The 18,437-nt window shown below is 31.0% G+C and overlaps 2 protein-coding genes across 3 annotated transcripts in view; both read right to left on the bottom strand.

The window, feature by feature from the left end:
• Positions 1-6,265, bottom strand: part of LOC108320202 (midasin) — a 42,656-nt gene extending 36,391 nt beyond the window's left edge. The window contains exons 1-14 of one of the 2 annotated variants that reach the window (XM_052868878.1): positions 5,845-6,265; positions 5,168-5,484; positions 4,647-4,713; positions 4,327-4,562; positions 4,030-4,239; positions 3,635-3,804; positions 2,505-2,614; positions 2,274-2,393; positions 1,464-1,539; positions 865-987; positions 630-729; positions 456-549; positions 232-366; positions 98-154 (exon numbers count right to left, since the gene is read on the bottom strand). In XM_052868878.1, the coding sequence (XP_052724838.1) occupies positions 98-154; positions 232-366; positions 456-549; positions 630-729; positions 865-987; positions 1,464-1,539; positions 2,274-2,393; positions 2,505-2,614; positions 3,635-3,804; positions 4,030-4,239; positions 4,327-4,562; positions 4,647-4,713; positions 5,168-5,484; positions 5,845-5,949 (1,920 nt within the window). In that variant the 5' untranslated portion in view covers positions 5,950-6,265. The remainder of the gene's footprint in view (positions 1-97; positions 155-231; positions 367-455; positions 550-629; positions 730-864; positions 988-1,463; positions 1,540-2,273; positions 2,394-2,504; positions 2,615-3,634; positions 3,805-4,029; positions 4,240-4,326; positions 4,563-4,646; positions 4,714-5,167; positions 5,485-5,844) is intronic. The other variant, XM_052868877.1, reaches the window with a different exon arrangement.
• A 2,909-nt stretch (positions 6,266-9,174) lies between these two features.
• Positions 9,175-12,554, bottom strand: LOC108320196 (U-box domain-containing protein 52). Its single transcript, XM_017551550.2, has 9 exons — positions 12,386-12,554; positions 11,970-12,076; positions 11,749-11,876; positions 11,552-11,661; positions 11,404-11,500; positions 10,967-11,306; positions 10,605-10,706; positions 9,984-10,373; positions 9,175-9,900 (listed from the first exon to the last, which is right to left on the bottom strand). Exons 1-9 carry the CDS (start codon positions 12,552-12,554, stop codon positions 9,175-9,177), a joined length of 2,169 nt encoding a protein of 722 aa, XP_017407039.2.
• Between the last annotated feature and the right edge of the window lie 5,883 nt (positions 12,555-18,437).

Here is an 18,437-nt window from a genome sequence, read left to right as displayed (position 1 = left end):
ACAAAAAATAGCAATCCCAAGGGAAAATGAGACCTTTTACCAAAATTGTATCATCATTTAAACTCAAAGTCGTCGACAGACTAGACTCAATACTTACAGGTTTTTCAGTGTACTGTAGGGAAACTCGGCCTATTCTTAAATATGTTATAGAATCCTGCAGTTAACATACAGAATTGAGAAACTGATGTAGCAAAATCATGAAGCAAAGATTTCAATTGCATTAGATAAAACCTGAATTATAGGTTTGTCTAAGGGATACAAGGTCTCAGCAGCAGAAACAGGTAATTTCCACAATTCAGCAATCTCTTTCATTACTGACAAACGGTTTTTAATTGAAGACGAAGAGGATGCAAATATGTCAACAGCCTGAGATACAAGACAATAGTTAAACATGAACCAAGTCTAGGAAATATATTATGAGGAAAAGAAAAGATATAAGAACTTAAAAGTCAGACCTCCTTATACACCCAAAAACATTGGTTTTCAGATAAACTACCATCAAGGCTAAATCCTAAACCCGCAATCCTTTTGCACCATTTAAGGAGATCCCTGTCACGGATAATCAAAAGTCATATCAACAATTGAAAAATGAAAAACAAGCACAGTAAAAATATTATTACTTTAATTACCTTAATGAGAACCTGCAGGGACAGTAACCAGAAGTAGAATTTCCTGGGTGGAAACCCACAAATTGAAGCATGGAGATATTGTTTACCCTTTCAAAGGTTTCTGCCAAAAATTTCCATGCATACATACACAGATATCTTCAGCAGCAATATAATAATGAATGCATCACTTAAAGTTCTTACAAAATAAACATGCGTTTACATGAAACTACAAATTAACAAAACATCATATCAATACCTATGAGTTGGCTAACGTGAAACTCCAAATCCGGATACCTCACTTTAAGTATCTCGTGCAAGTCTTTATTATCAAGAGGCGGAACCATCACTCTTCTCCAAAAGACACTAAATGAATTTTGACCTTCCAGAACAAAAAGTTCAGCATCTCATTTATAGTCCAAAAAAAGAGAAAAGAATAAAGTTTGTTCAACAAAAACAACCAAGTTTTCCCTCTGTAAGGTGGATGGATTAAAAAGCACCAATAGTCTGCCAAAAATCTTAAAAATAAAATTTTTACCATATAAATATCCACAGTAAATGGAAGCAATGATAGGCCATCGAAACAGAGATGCATGCATCCTGGGAATCCACAGTTGCGAAGAACTTGAAACAATATCACGTTGTGTTCCTTCAAAGATGCATGCATCATGTTTCAACATACTGTATCAAAGGACTGCATTTACTGTGCACTTCCACAAAATGTTTGGTCTGGTCTTATAACCAACATTCATTGGAAAGGATTCATACTAAAGTACCAAACTAACATGGGCATAAAAAAAAGAATGTCATGTAAAAATTATAATGAAATAAAAAAATTGAAAGATGTAAGGTAAAAACCTGCACTCTCAAATGTGTCAAGCTTAGAAACAGCAATAGTTGAAAAAATTCTAAAAGATTCGGCCACCCTTACTACCTGAAGAATATGTAATGTTTCAACAGTTAGTGACAATTACAGAGGAACAGACAGAAAAGTTGACATGAAATTTAGCACTTTGGTGACATTTACACTATTTTCACCCCAATGTAGCATAAAAAACGAAATTAAAAACAATTATTAGAAAATTGACATGACTTACAAAGCAGATACTTTCTAGTGAATTGTGATTAGGGTTCGTGGTGCACACAAGATAAATATTTTCACCTAGGTGCAGAATTACATAATATATTTTGAAGGCTTTTAGAAAAACACAGACTATGATTTAATCAGAGTTTTATTGTATCTTAATGGAGAGACATGTCCATATTGAAGTTGTTTATAATTGTCAACTTGGCTTCTCATTGGATCTACACTCCACATATGGCTCTGCTTAAAGTGAACTGCTTCACTACTATGCATAGGCTAGCTTGTAGCATTTTAGTCACTTTTTCTACTTGTCCTACTGTTCTGCTTAAGTGGATTTCTTAACCTACGTGGGATTTACTTCCTTTCAATCCTTCAACTAGAATATCCTTATCCCAAAAATTGGAAACAGAATATCAAAACATTCAACAGTTGGATAAAGTTTCAATAAGGATGGTCATTCTTTGAGACGACTTCAAAATGTGACACAAACATATCAAACATACCAAACTAAACCTGAAAAAACAACATATAACACACTGACTCCAATAACATCATTTAAGAACTGTAAAGTGCAAAGAAATCACCTCCCCGTGTCCTGTTGCAAATGAACCAGCCCCTTCCAATAAAGGCACTAATATGGAGTGCAAATCAGATGGTGCTTTGTTGATATCCTCAAAAACAATCCACAACCCTTTCTGCACAGCCTGAGATTAAGACAACACACAAGTATAATAAGAAGCCTACTCCTAGGCATACATTGCAAGAAATCTGAATCAGTTTGATGATTAGATATGATAGAAACTATCAAAACAAACCTGGGTAAGTGACCCAGGCTGCCATCTAAACTCCCCAGGCCTATCTGTACAGACATAAGCTCCAACCAATGTTCTACCATCAATTTGGTCATCCATCTGGATGGATAGAACTGAAAATAAGAGCATAAAAAATTATTGATGCAAACAAGAATAAAAGAAGAAATTTAGTACAAGTTAGGTTCAACTTATTTCTGAAAATAAGCTCTTACTTTTACTAGCTTCCTCTTAATAGATTTTGAAAAATAACTACATTATTTTCAAAATTTAAGCATTTCCAAACATGCATTTATTGAGATGAAGAGAAGGTAAAGAGGATATGCAATCCTCCAAAACAAACTATAAAATAGTAAACAATTAAAAAATAAACAATATGGAAGAACGCAAAAAAGTTTTGCACTGAATCAATGCCAAACACCAAATTAAAACAAAAATTTGACCTCCAGTTATACCAAACCCCTGAAAACTGATTAAAAATTGGAACACGGACCTAAGACACCAACATTCACTGGAAATGCTGATATAAAGTGCCATGAAAAAATATTAGATGAATAATGTAAAAACATATTAGATGCAGATTTTGATCATGCACCACAAACTACACACATACCAAGGGAAAGAACCTAGCTTGACCTATTTATTTGCAACACAACATATCCTCACTATTAACTCTACCAACTACCACAATCCAAATAAAAGACTAGATCTTATCTGAGTCTTGAATTTCAATTACTGTTCATCAAGAAAAAAGAATTCATATTCAAAGAACAAGTGAGCAACTGGGGTAAATTCTTATACAACAAATCCATAGCAAGATCAAGGCGCCAAAACCTTTTTATTCAAGTGAGATGAAAAAGTAATAATGTCAAGGAGGCCCAAAAAGGGCTCTAGTTTAATATATTTCCCTTCACTTAAATCATGACGAAAAAAGTGTGTACAAAACCAATCTATAGTTTCCATTCTCCATTAAGCATGTAATGACGATTAATTTACCCATAGTCCAAACCACCCAGCTGCCCCCGATAAAAATATAAAAAAACCTATGATATGTTCTTTCATCTCTATATGCTCAATCAATTTGTAGACAAGGGAAAACAAATAATAATAACTAACCAGAAAATACTAAGGCATACCTCGATTTCCACTATCCTGAGCCAGCTTGGCAATGAGAGCGGATTTTCCAGAACCAGTGGGGCCATATAAAAGAACAGGCCACTTCTGACTGATGGCCAAAAGAACTCTATCATAACTTTTCTTCACCGTTGGGGTCAATACAAATGTATTACTCATTGATATATCATCCCTAAAATTACAGAAGACGTCAAAATCAAGGGTAATCCAAATGAAATACGGAATGTTATAAAGTTTTCAAAGAAAAGCTACAAGAAAAAATAAAACAAGGAAAAGCATAAAAAAAATCATTTTATAGTTCAAGCACTATAAAAGTAAGTGCATATTATCTAAAAAGTAAAATCCTAATACATGTCAGAAACATCAGCATTTCAAATACGATTAATATAACATGTACCTTGTGGTAAGTCGTTGCCTCTTTAAATGTTGTGGCAACTCACGAAGTTTTGGTGAACTAACCGACAGATAATTAAAGCCAGAGGATTTTAAACAGTTCTCATTATTCAAAACCATGGTTCTATCTGGGGAACTGGACACATAGTCTGCTATTGGCTTGACATAGCAACCAACTTTCTCTAGTGACGTGTCCTGACAGAACTCTTCCCAGCTGAATATGGAAAGTTGAAGATTTGTAACTAAACACACACTATATTTAAGTACAACATTTGGCCAAAAGTAAGTAAACATTACTAACCGCAATAGACAAGAAAAAGCTTCTTCAGCCCCAACATTTAGGTTTTCAGTGGCTTTATAGCCTAATTTGAGCAGAACGCTCAATACCTGCACCCCACACCATTTAAGATCTGATTTGCATGATTCTTTTACGAGGTCAAGAAAACAAGACCAGTCCCAAAGCTTTGAGAAAATTTCACTTTCCATTAGAAGGAAACGGTATGATATTTGTGCAACATGCAGTTGATGGGTCTCAACCTGTGTTAAGGCATTACTTAGCAATATGCAGAAGCATGACTCAAAATTATTTCTCAAAAAACCTTTACAAAGAAATATACTAACCATAACTTGTTTCAGTGAACATCTTTCAAATGGAGCAGGAGCAAAATTGAAATAGCTTAATATAGAACTGCGTCAAGAAGCAAAGAAGAACACATAATGTTATTAAAAATAAGCCAGAACAAAACAAGCTAGAAAAAAGAACTCAGATCACTAAAACAATTACAGTAATGCAACAATACTAAAAGAACCTCCATTTCATTTTAAAGTTACAGTAAACCAACAATATTAAAAGAACTGCCTCAAAACGCGGAAATCACTGTACACTTTATAATTATGCAAAGATTCAGAGAGCACAATGAACTATAATTTCATTTTAAAATAATAATAATAATATTGAAGTATCAATACTCATTTTAAAATAATAATAATTTTTACCTTTACAAGTATTTTTCTAACTCTTAACATTATTAAATAGAGTTTTAAGGGGATGAGTAGAGCATTTCTTTTATTTAGGACAAAAAGGAGGAACAAATACAAAGATAAGCATTGTTATCGAATAGAAGACTCGGAAATATATGAACCTCAACAGAAAAGGACCCATGTCAAGAGCGCGACAGAAAGCTAGACAGGCAAGCTCATGAAGGTCCAGACCCCTTCCCTGTTGACTATAAAATTCTATGATATTCACGACCCCATCCAAAACACTGTCACGATCATCCTCACAGGCAGGGCCCTCGGGAATAGACCTTAAATTTGGCACAAGACGAAGCAAAGCAACAGCTTTATCTACAATTCGTTGAGCAATCGGTCGGAAACAGCCCATCAATGGAATTGTATAACTCGGGTGCAGAAACACCCCTCCTAGCTCATTAACAACTTCCTCTTCTGTCACCTCTCCCTGTCCAGAAAAGAAAACATGATAAACAAACAAATAATACAAAAGCAGAGTGTTTCTCTCATTGGTTAAAACTTAGGGAAGAGTGTTAAATCATGAGTGAAGCTCATCAAACAAGAGTGGGATACACAAAAACTGTGTGATTCCCAAAAGTTTCTACAGTAGTACTAAGTTGTCAGATTTTCTTATACGACATATTCCACTAATAAGATTATGCATGTTCAAAATTCAAAGTGTACAAAATACAGCTGAATTGTATTGAAGTCTTCACAAGGAAACAAAATTCTTCAAAGTGTACAATAATAAGATTCTCTTTTTACAAACAAAAAAATCAGAGCAAACAATCTAGAATGGAGGCAATACCCTCTGTTCGAGCGACTCAAACTGCGGAAAACACTGGAGCTTTGGACAACGATCAAGAAGTCTCCGAAGCGAAGAATGAAGGTTGAAACTACCGTCAATAGCCATTTGAAGCTGAAACACTTGTATATAAACTGAACAAAGAAATATTAGAAAGAGAAAAATAAAATTTAAAAGAAAACAAAAACCATTAAGTTAATTAGAGAAGGTTAGGATTGTGGTGTGAGTGTTTGCCGCCGATCAAATATACTCCACCGTCCGCTGTCAAAGTCCGCCGCGAGTATTCTACTCCGATAAATTGCTCTTCCTAGTCTCTGCTGTTGCTTGCGTCGTGCGGGGTTTTAGGGTTTAAGAGTCCTTATATAGGTTCTCTTGGTGAGCGACCAGAATAAGTGTTAAAAAGAAGAAGAAAAGATGTAAGGGATTTAGCATTCTTGTCAGTTAAAGAAATACCAAAAGATTTAAAGATAAAAGATATATAGTTAATGATTGGTAAAAGAAAGATTAAAAAGTAAAATATATAGTTAATGTTTGGTAAAAAAAAAATAAAGAATAAAATATATGCTGGATTGTAGATAAGAAAATATTAAAAGATCAAATATAGAGTTTATTTTAGGTATTATTAAAAAGTGTGCATGAATAATGACAGATTTTTTTTTATGTAGTTATTTAATTATACCAATTAAATGTATTTTATTCTAATTTTTAAATAATAAAATTAATAAAAATATAAAATAAAAATAATATATCATGTTATATGAGATTACAAATTATAACAATTATATTTTAAAAGTAATGGATTTTAAAAGTTTGAATAGATTAATTCGGGTTAGATAGAATAAGATAAACATACCCTCTTACTAATACAAAAGATTAAATGTTTATTATTGTGTTTTTGATTGATATTTTTCGCTTTCATATAATATAATATAGTATATATTAGTGATGTACACTTTTTTAATTATTTTTTTCCACATTTCTCGATAAATAATTGTTATTTCGATCAAATATTAATTATAATATTACTAAAAAAACTATTTTGTAATTAATTTTACGAATGTTATAACTTTAATGTAAATTTGACAAATAATTTTTATTTTAATAATCTTTTGTTTAGTAAATTACTTTAAAATCATAAAAATATTAATATATACATATATATATATATAATTGAAAATTTTTATTTTGTAATAAATAAAATTAAATTATTTATTCAATAAAATAAATTAATTAATAATTTATCTTTTAAAATGATAAATTAATTTCTTAAAAGTAATTGTGCCCTAATTTTTTAACACTATTTCTAAAATTATATTCTTTTTTCAAACTATGTAACTTTTCATGTTTTCCAATTAACTATTCATAAACATAATAAAATTATATATATTTATAATTAATATACTATGATATAATATTTTTTATCATATTCTATTATGTATTTAAAATATTATAATATAATAATTGATTATCTAATCTCTCGAACATATTATCATATATAATAAATTATTTCATATCTCTAACAAATAATACTTTATTATATTCATGTAATGTAATATTTTTAAATATATGACCTAAGAAGCCTGTAAATCACGCTACAAATAATAATGATACTATTTATGGTCTATATATTTATTATGACTACAAATGTCATTATTCTTGCTCTCTCTTAAGTATAAAATAGTCTTTTTGTAGATAAATCTTTATTTGTTTTTTCTCAAAATTTGGAACCATCTATCTCTTAAGAACCACCTACTCTATCTCTCTATCTCTCTCTCGAATACATCTTGACAAAATACAGCAAGAACAATTTCATTTTCCTTTCCGTGCTTGTACTTATTGTTTTTTTAATAATGTTAAAAAGAAAACTCCTATAATATAATTCATGACAATGAGGTGTGAAGTAAAACATACTAAAAAGAAAATACCATTAAGAATGGGAAATACTACTCTTTCATAGATATAAAGTCTAAGGGATAAAGTGGCACATAATTTTCTAAAAAAAAACATTTTTCATATGATAACATAAGGCTTAATATTTATTTTGGTTCATATATTTCTTAGTATTGTTCAAAATGGTCTTCATTTTTTTTTACATTCAAAATAGTTTCTATTTTTATAAAAATTGTTCAATTTAATCATTTTACTTATAACATTTAAATTGCTAATGGTATAATGTTTATCTTATCCAATATTCAATGAGTTATCCATTTTTAAAGTACATGACAAGATAAGGCCATATGACATGACAATTATCATAGAATGGGGAAAAGGAAATAATGCTCCCCCACTGCAAAAAGAACTAGAACCACAAACACAATGGGAGAAAATAGGTTCCATGTAGGTCGAATTAGCACGAAAAATGAGGAAGAGCACCTCCTCTCTTTGCCAAAACGGACTTGAACCAGCATAAGGGTTTGTCCGTGAGAAAGAACCCAAAGGTGGGGAAGTAAAAAATGATTACAGTTCTTGAAAGGAAATCAAGCATTTTGGGAAATTTAATTAGGGTTTAATTGTAATGCACCCAATTAAGATTTAGAAATAATTAAGAATTAACATTTAACACTAATGGTAATTGACGGCCTTATCTTGTCACGTATTTTAAAATTTTATAGAAATATTGGTTAAGATGGATCACGTATTTTAAAATTTTATAGAAATATTGGTTAAGATGGACATTAAGTCGTTGGCGATTTAACATCAACAAAAATGATCAAATTGAAAAGTTTTCACAAAAAAATGGACCACTTTAAATGCCGAAAAAAAGTGGTGACTATTTTAAACAAAACTAATGAATACAAAGACCAAAATAAGTATCAAGCCATAACATAAAAAAGTATAAAATATATTGTTTAATAAACAATAATAATTGAGGCTTTTTTATTAATATAGAGTAATTTAGCATTGAAATTACCAATCTAGTTTAAATTTTAAAAAAATTACAACTTAAGGTAAGTAATGTAAACGTACCACGACCTCAATACAAATAAGTTATACCAATGTGCCATAACTTCCATAAAAAAAATGTGTTAACATGGCATGGCTTCAATTTAATTATGGAAAAGTCATGTTTTTATTGACACGACTTCTTTGTATTAAAGTCATCACGTTGACACGACCATATAGTTAAAAGATCCAATAATTACATCAAAATTCAATAACTAGTATATCGTGCACGTAGTTCATTGAAAAAATATCAGGAATGCAAAATTTTTATTGAATAACATTGAGTCATGGTTGTTATCTTTTACCAATCTTCTAATAATGTATGATAAAAAATTTACAAGAAAACAATACTTGGATTGCTCGTGGAGATTGGGTAGGATGAAGATGGTCTCAAGCCATGTGATAATTTCTGAGGGGATGTATGTTTTCATCGTCCCACAACCTCGATATTCTATTTAACTCTGGCAAGACAACAGTACCAAGGTCTGGTCTATCACGTTTTCTCAACTCGCAACACTTTAAGGCCAACTTAGCGTATGATGAAGTCGCTTCTATTGGCCAGTTTGTAACACTTGGATCAAGCACCTCACTTAAAGTGTTTGACAGAAGAGCCTTCTCAACCAAGTGTGACAACCCCATTGGAGATTTTCCTGTAATGATTTGTAGCAACACCACTCCTAATGAATATACGTCTGATTTCACACCCAACAATCCTGTTTGTTGATACTCAGGATCGATATAACAAAATGTTCCAGCTGCACCAGTTAAACGATATTGTGTGGTTTGATCAGCCACTATAGGAGGCACTAGTCGTGCCAAACCAACATCACTAATCTTGCTAACATAGTTTTTGTCTAAAAGAATGTTTGCTGGTTTCAAGTCACGATGCACCAGGGGTTCTGGCTTTGTCTGATGAAGAAAAAGAAGGCCAGTGGCAATCTCAGATGCTATTTTGAAACGCGTTTTCCATGGGATTGGAGGACTGTTATCTCTTTTAAGCAGACGATCTTCTAAGCTTCCATTTACCATATACTCGTACACAAGACAACCAAATTCTGGACATGCTCCTAAGAGAAGCACCATGTTTGGATGTCTTATGGTGCTTAAAACCATGACCTGCATGAAAATTGTTCATGTTAAATACTTGTGGCATGGTTTAAGCAAACATTGCTGTAAAAAGAAAACTACAATTTTATTACCTCCTGTTGAAATTGTTTTTCTGCATAGGCTAAATCCGGTTTCATAGCCTTAATAGCAACAGTAGTGTGATCAAGAAGTCCTTTAAAGACAGGACCATATCCACCTTCACCAATTTTTAAAGCATTATCGAATTTATTGGTTGCAGCATCAATATCTTCAATTGTATATCTTCTGTAGGGAATATTGTTATATAGAGCTTCCTGCAATGCTTTAATCGTCTCTTCTTCATCATTTTTGGCTTTTAATTCAACTTCCTTTCTCTTCTGAGACTCCATTTTTACCAGGTGTTTTGACATTTCTGTTGACTCCATAGTCATTTTGGATTGAGAAAGCTTTGCTTCCTCCATATCGCGTTCCTTCTCTTGTCTATACTTTTCAATCTCCATTGCCTGATTGGACAGTTTTTTTTATTATTATAAACAACATTGGATGACAAGAATTCATTACATGATCTCAAACTACATGTGTATAATTTGTATACAAAAAGTAGTTGTGTTTTAACATTGACAAAAGCAATAGTTAATAACATGTTTAATAGGCAATAACTGGAACCATATACGGTTAAAAAGAGTGTAATAATGTGTCGTCGCATTAAACAAAAAGTCATAACATGAATTTACCTTTTGTGTAGCTAGAACAGCTTCTTTGCAAGCCATACCATACATCTCTGCAGTTTTTTGTAGTTCTAATTTCAATTTCCTCATCTGCATATCAAAGTTTACCTGCAATTTAAAAAAGATATGTAATTTTTGCCAATTATGCTTAAAAACTTTCAAATGATTAAAGTAGGGAGTAAAGCATATAGGTTAAGTTAATCTAGCCTCAAGCTTTATATCATGTGTTAGTTTTGAAATGGATACATGTGCATGCAAACTTGGTTCTTATTATGATTGTGAAATCATGTATTTTTTTAACTTTCTTAAATGCTAAACCATGTGAAAAAATTGATATTTTCCTACTTTATACACAATAAAACACTTACTTGATCTTTCAAAGAAGAATTGTTCCCACAATGGTAAGAATTGTTCCCACAATGGTGTGAATTGGTCCTAGAATGGTGTGAAATGTTCCTAATAGAATGGTGTGAATTGGTCCTAGAATGGTGTGCGTTTAGAACAATTTTTTGGTTTTCATTTAACCTATTTGTCAAAGAAGGACCAAGTGATTGCCCCGTGCTGTCACTATTTCCAGGAGTATTATTTGCAGATGAATTTTGTGATGGAGGGTACTCAATTGGACCTTTTGGTGAATCTGTTTCTTCACGTAAATATTCCCAAAGTTTATTATTAGATTGGTGTTTTACTGCATCTTTGATTAGTTTCCTGTATATTCAAGCAAGAACATATAAACAAATCAATACTGTAATAAAGTCATAAAGCTTCCAATAACTTGAATTATGATTTAAGGCTGAAAGCATACCTCTCTATATCTTCAAAAGCTATTTGGTTAATGTTGAGATCTTTGTGTGGCTGCTCCAATGGATCACTTTCTAAGAAATTGACTATATCTTTTATAGATTTAGCTGGTGGGGCTTCAACATGTTGATGATGATGATGATGAGCATGATGACCTGAAGGTCGAATATGCTGTACTTTTCCTTTTGATATAACATATAAACTGCATGTATCAGGTAAGGATTTTGCTAAACTGGCTGACACATCGTCTTTATTAAATCTCCTGTAATAAACCACACAAAAACCATAAAATTCAATACAAAAATTGCTAATATTTGCATGTGAATGTTCATGTGAGAGAATAAATTACCTTAGAATAGAACCCCAGGAAGAAGTAGCAGCACCAACAACTAGGGTGCTGATACAATTGTCATCAACGAAAGCAATGAGTGCACTTGTAACATCAAGGTCGTGCAAGACCAATTCCTTTGTTGATATCTGAAATGATCAACATCCATAATAGTAATTATATATGATACACATGAGAATTTAAAAGTTGATACAAGATACACTGAAATACACATCACACACCCCTTTTCTGGCACAAAATCCTCTAAAGGGAAGAAAGAACTGGTGCAACTCTTCTTCAGTTGGTGGACGACCACTTTTGGGTGCATCATTAGTATTAGTATTATCAGCTGCACAAACCAAATTTCAAAAGTCATTGTACATAACTGATGATAAATATGTTAAGAAGTGGACTTTAAGTCTAATTTAACCCATAACACTAACACCAGTTTGTAAAATGAGATTTGCATGCACTTATATATTCTAAATTTGTTTTATCTCCGTGGGACTTCCAATAAAAAGAAACCTACCTTTAGACTTTGTTTAAAGTAAAGAATAAAAACAAAAAAGAAAGAAAATTCTGTCTATCAGAATTATATGTGAAAAGTGCATATTTTCTAAGGTTGAAAAATTAAAAAGGCTAAGGAGAAGGTACCTACGGTTAAGCATGGTCCTAGTTCGAACATGAAGAAGGATGCATGAGGAGTTCTTCTTTAGGAGGTGTTCCACAGCCCATTTGACAGCACCATTGCTATGTCGACCTCCGCTTACTGCGATCACGGTGCTGTCTCTTCCGATTACAACAGGTGTTGGAGTTTTGGAAAACATGATCGGTAATGGTGTCTCGCGTTGGAATGGATTATTGAAGAAACTAGATTATTTGAGACACAAGGAACGAGGTTATTATGTTCTCGTAAAGTTTCTTGTTTTATAAAGCGAACTACCATGATCTGGTGGGAACTGTAGTATTAGTTGGAGTTCCATTTTTAGCAATCCTTGTGTCTACATGTAATGTGCCTAAGTTTAGTTTTAACGTTGGTTGTCAATGTTATTTATAAATTTAGATAAGATTTAAAAAACAAATATTAGTTTGAAGTTATCAACATGTAGCCAAAATTGGAATGTTACATAATCATGGCGACGAAAACATTTTATTTTACTACTTATGCTTGTTACAAAATTTAAAAAATAATATAAAAATAGTTAAATTATTTTAGAGTGTCAAACGAGTATGTTATGTCCTTTTTTTAGTGTAAAGAGTCACAACTCTTTATTTTATCACTTTCACCAGTTTACTTGAATGTTTCTACATATTTATAAATGTTTTATTTTATTTTATTTGTAGAGATTCTTTTAAATTTTATAGATTACAGAATTATTAGTTTGAAACTTTTTAAATAAGATTATCTTAGGTATTATTATCAATTTTAAAGTTCATCAATCATTTCTCATCATAGAAAAATTTATTAAAATAGAAAAATAAAATGAAAGAATACAAAGCATTAGAAACCACGTCAAACTCATATAAAAATTATACTTCAAGAAACATAGACAAATACCTAATATAAAAAAATCTAAATAAATACATGTAGGTAAAAAGAATTAAACCACTTATATTGTTCTCTATATGTGAATGAGAGTTAAGTTAGCTAACTTATAAACAAAATGATTTCCTTCACGAAAAACATGAAAAATTTTGAACTACATATATGTACAAAAATGTAAGCACCGATGTCATTTTCCTCTAAGACTCCAAGGAACCACTCCTAGATAAAAAAAAAACATGACATACTAAAGAAAAATCATTTTCTAACCAAAGCCTATGAAAACCCTGCCTACAAGCATGCTCCATAGCACAAATAGCCCCCATAAACTTTGTGTAATCATAAGTTTTATATTTAAAAAAGTTAAAAAACTACTCACATATTCACCTCGACTTCCTCTAAAAATACTAGCACATGTCAAACTAGAACAACCCCTAGTTGGACCATCAATATCCACCTTAGGCATATTAGCATATGAATCGTGTCATATTACGTGCATAAACAAAATTACCATACCTTTCCTAGTTTGAATATTGAAAAATTTGAACACTGAAAAATAAGAGATAATATTACTTTCTAACCATTACTCCTAAGGAAACGCAATTAGATTATGAAATCTACTATCATCCTCCAAATTATCTAAATAACTGCAATAATCACTTTAAGCAAAAGACTACAAAGAGATTTCATAAAGTTAATAATAAAATCCAAAGAAGGAAATTGTAAATCCTCATAAACTTTCTATAACCATTCCACAATTGTATAACAATAGAATACATAAAGCATAAAATCACTCCTTTTTTTAACAACCAAATCAATAGATAAACGGTCATGCAACAATTTTTAAAGAATCAAAGTTTTAGTTCGTGACATTACATCCAATCAAATCAAGTTTTTCCAATCTACACATTTCATATCAGAAGACACTACAACATTATTTACTTAAGGCCAAACTATATTCGCCAATATTATGGCATAAGCATAAAAAACACTATTGTTTTATAAACATGGTTTAGGGTGAGTTCACTTGAGTGAAATTTAAGGGAGAGTGAGTGAATGAAAATTTTAAGAGATTTGAGAACAAATTAAGTGTTGTTTTTGAAGGAATTTGGAAGTGATTGAGAATGCATCTAAAATTAAAAATTATATAAGATTTGACTTATTTGATACATAAAAAAAATTTCAACAAATAAATAATTAAAATTACGAAATTACCCTTAATGGTAATAGTGATACAAAAGAAAATTTACTAGTAAGATATTTTTTAGAAAAAATTATTTTCAAATATTAGAATTAACAAAAATTAATAAATAATTAAAACAACATTTTTAAAGGATGATTAATTTTCCTACTATTATTATTGTTACCGTTTCGTCACCGTCATCGTTATCGTCAACGTTACCATTATCGTTACTGTTACCGCTACCGCTACCGTTATCGTTATTTATGTAATTTTGAGCAACAAAAAAATATCAAGTAAAATGATGAACATAAACAAGTGATGGGAATTCAAATAGTATGAATAACGTTAAAGAATTGATTTCATACATTTTCATATAAATTCCTACCCTTTCTAATTGATGTGTGAATCATAATTATCCACTTCAGTTTATTAAGAGCTTGTTTACCCCTAATTCCTTAGACAGGCAAACATATCTATTGAATTCTAACCCCCAATCCCTTAGGTCAGTTACAAAATTCAATAAAATCATGAAGAACAATTATTATCTCAATTGCAAACTAATTAGTTGGCCCAATTTCCCAAATGTGACAACATCTAATCTGTTCTATTTATAATCGCAAACAATCTCCAATTTCCCAATTGTGAAACTGTTCATAGAATAGACATTAGAACATAAATAGAACACTAAGACAATTAAAATTAACAAAACATTAATTGAAAAGGTTCAGAAATTATAATCAAAAGTACTACATCAATCCTCTAACAAAAGAAAATTTAGTTCTGCATCATGTAAAATTCTAAAGCAAACCAAAAGAAGAAGAAGAAGTGTTGAAGCCGTGGCGTGAACGTTCCTCTCCTCCTTGGTACGTTTTTCCTTTTGGTATGTTTCTCCTTTCTTTTTTTTTCCCAATTCTATTTCTCTCCCCTATTTAATCCCCCTCATTCCTCTTTTTAAGAGAGTGGTTACTCTCTCTAAGTAACTGTCCTTAATTTCTAATTAATTTAAATCTCTTTAAATTCACGTCATAAAATAGGTTAGTAACTACTCTGAACAAATTCCATAGCTCATGGAAAAATCCAGAATCTGCTTGTGCTCTTCTCTGGTTTCAATTATGCACTTCTTAACGTAAATCCACAACATTCTGCACTTCCTGACATAAATCCACAGGTTGTGGTAAAAACCACAACTCACTTATGGAACTCTCTGTTTTGCATCTGCATTTTAGAGCAAAATCCACGGGTCGTGGAACTATCCACAGCTCGGTTGTGGAACTCTCTGGTTTCATCTCTTAATCTTAGACATCAATTCTTCCCAAATTGTGATTTTGGCACTTAGAATCACCAATCTACAATAAAAACACAAAATCCCAATGTATGATCCGAAACAAGGATAATGCATGACTAAATCATTCAATTAATGCAATTATGTATGCAAATGGCCTAAACTAAGATATGAATGCAATTACATCTTATTTACTCATCAAAATACCCCAAGCTTAGACATTTGCTTGTCCTCAAGCAAAGAGAATTCGACTAACACAGACTGATAATGCACACAGAATGATTAATGAATTTAAATGGAAATATACCCTCTCATCTCAAGTTCAGTTCAAACAATGATATTCCTCAAGCACACACTTCACAATGTTTTTAGAATGATGACTAACTTATTGGGTCCCTAAGTGCAATTACTTAGTTGAGGTATGACATTAGACCTTAAGGCAGATAATATTTGGCATTTTAGTTTCTTTTGAAAAAGATTTTCTATTAGGTTCCTCACTCAAAAGACACTTACCTGCCAACTAAGCATGGATCTTCCACTCAATTTTTTCTTTTTACTTGCCACACTCAGTCTCAAAGGAGTGTCTCTTCCCTAGTAACATATAGTCTCAAAGGGGTGTCAATTTATTCACTCAATATTTGTTTCTTTTTCATTTTTTTTACAAACAATTCTCCAGTAACCAAGTGCAGTGAGTGTCACCATAGAAACCTAACAAAAAATATTTTCTATTTTGTACATTTCAAAAATTATCTTCTTTAAGTGTCATAGTGTCAAGTCTCATTGTGTAGTGTGTGAAGTTTCCCAACAAGCAATCAGAAATATATAATCACAGTGTGCTTAGAAAATGTCATTGTATAAATATAGGCTCAGAGTTAAGATGATACATTTCCATTTAAACATGAGATGCAATATGCACATGTAACAATGATGTAAGATGTCATGCACAAGAACACCCAAGCTTAAATATTTACATGGTCCCCAATGTATAGAAAGTAAAAAGTGTAGGGGGCTACAACTCACAAGATTACTGATGATGAGAGCGAAGCATGGTGAAAACTTCTTGCAAGAGTTGTTCCACAATTTTTTATGGAGAAGTTGAGTTTCTCGATACTATATGAACTCTTGATAATGTTGGAGTTGTTGAAATTGAGAAATTGATCCAAAGTATAATCCAAAGTATTACATCAATCCTCTAACAAAAAGTAAAATTAGTTCTGCATAATGTAAAATTCAAAAGAAACTAAAGGAAGAAGAAGAAGTGTAGAATCCCTCATGTACTCTCTTATCTGCGTTTTTCTCCTAATTCTCACGTTCGAATTGTTGTCTCCTCTCTTTTCCTCTAATTCCTCCTTTTAGGGGAGTGGTTACTTCCTTCTAGTAACTGTCCTTCAATTTCTATTTTTTTTAATCTATTTAAATCCACGTAATATAAGTTAGTAACTGTTCTGAAAAATTTTAGAGCTCATGGAAAAATTCACAATATGTTTGTGCACTTCTCTGATTTCAATTTCGCACCCCTAAAGTAAATTCACAAGTTGTTAAAAAAACCACAACTCAATTGTTGAACTTGCTGGTTTGCATTTTATTTGTCTCGAGACAAATCCACAGGTTGTGAAACTTTCACAAGACTCTACATTTTGAAGCAAAATCCACAATTCACAACTAAGTTGTGAAACTCTCTAGTTTCAACTCTACATATTAGATATCAATTATTCCAAAGTTGTGATTTTAACACTTAGAAGCACATATCTACAAGAAAAACACAAAATCCAAATGTATGATAAAAAACAAAGATAATGCATGATGAAATCATTCAATTAATATAATTATGTATGCAAATGGTCTAAACTAAGATATGAATGCAATTACATTTTATTCACACATATAAATAACTGTCTCATTCTTCTTTCCATACTCTTCATCATTTTGAAATTATTAAAACAATTTTACTTTACTAATAACCTAAATAAACCATTTTTGTGATTATTCTCAAATAATATAATAATGAAAATATCAATTTTATTGTATAGGATACACAATTAATCGTTTTTTTACTTTAGAATTTTATTTTAATTGTGAGTGTTTAATATTAGTCAACATAACATGCTTATTTTCTATTTACTTTCTTTTCATTTGAAACTCTTATTTTGTTTAATTTTTTAAGAAAAATATTTTATTAATGTTTGAAACAATATGAAAAAATTGTGTATTTATGTATATACTTACTTCCCCTATAAAAACAGAAATGACGCATAAATTTTATATGTGACGAAAATGTTAACTTAGAGATAAAATTTAACAAGAGTACTAACTTTTTAATTTTATATCTCCTATAAAAAAATAAGGATGAAAATACAATATCCTAATACAAGATAAAATGAGCCATTAGAATCACAACCACTTCATAATTCTTAAGAAATAGATATAAACTCAAACTTATATCTTGTGTATGTTTTGATTTCTTAGTATTTTTAATTAGTATTGACATCATATTTTTTATCATATCTTTTGTTGATTAAAGAATTGTTAAAGCATAGTATTCTATATCTCTTATGGTTGAAGTCCATTGTACAAATTTTTAAATAATTGATGTAATTTAACGAGTTAATTATAATTTACTCCTATATCCTTAGTTTTTACCAACAAAACCAACTTTTATCTCTTTTAAAACGTTTAATTTTTAACTGTTTTACCTTTCAATT

The sequence above is a fragment of the Vigna angularis genome, chromosome 9 (assembly GCF_016808095.1).
Source record: "Vigna angularis cultivar LongXiaoDou No.4 chromosome 9, ASM1680809v1, whole genome shotgun sequence".
Classification (NCBI taxonomy): Eukaryota; Viridiplantae; Streptophyta; class Magnoliopsida; order Fabales; family Fabaceae; genus Vigna; species Vigna angularis.
Note: the sequence above shows the minus strand (reverse complement) of the source record. Positions and strands in the feature narration are given on the sequence as shown.

Coding starts and splice junctions, on each gene's coding strand:
- LOC108320196 (XM_017551550.2), bottom strand. CDS start 12,554: ATGTTTTCCAAAACTCCAACACCTGTTGTAATCGGAAGAGACAGCACC. Junction 11,501..11,551: donor GCATATTCGACCTTCAGGTC/ATCATGCTCATC, acceptor CACCAGCTAAAT/CTATAAAAGATATAGTCAAT. Junction 11,307..11,403: donor GCTTTTGAAGATATAGAGAG/GTATGCTTTCAG, acceptor TTGAATATACAG/GAAACTAATCAAAGATGCAG.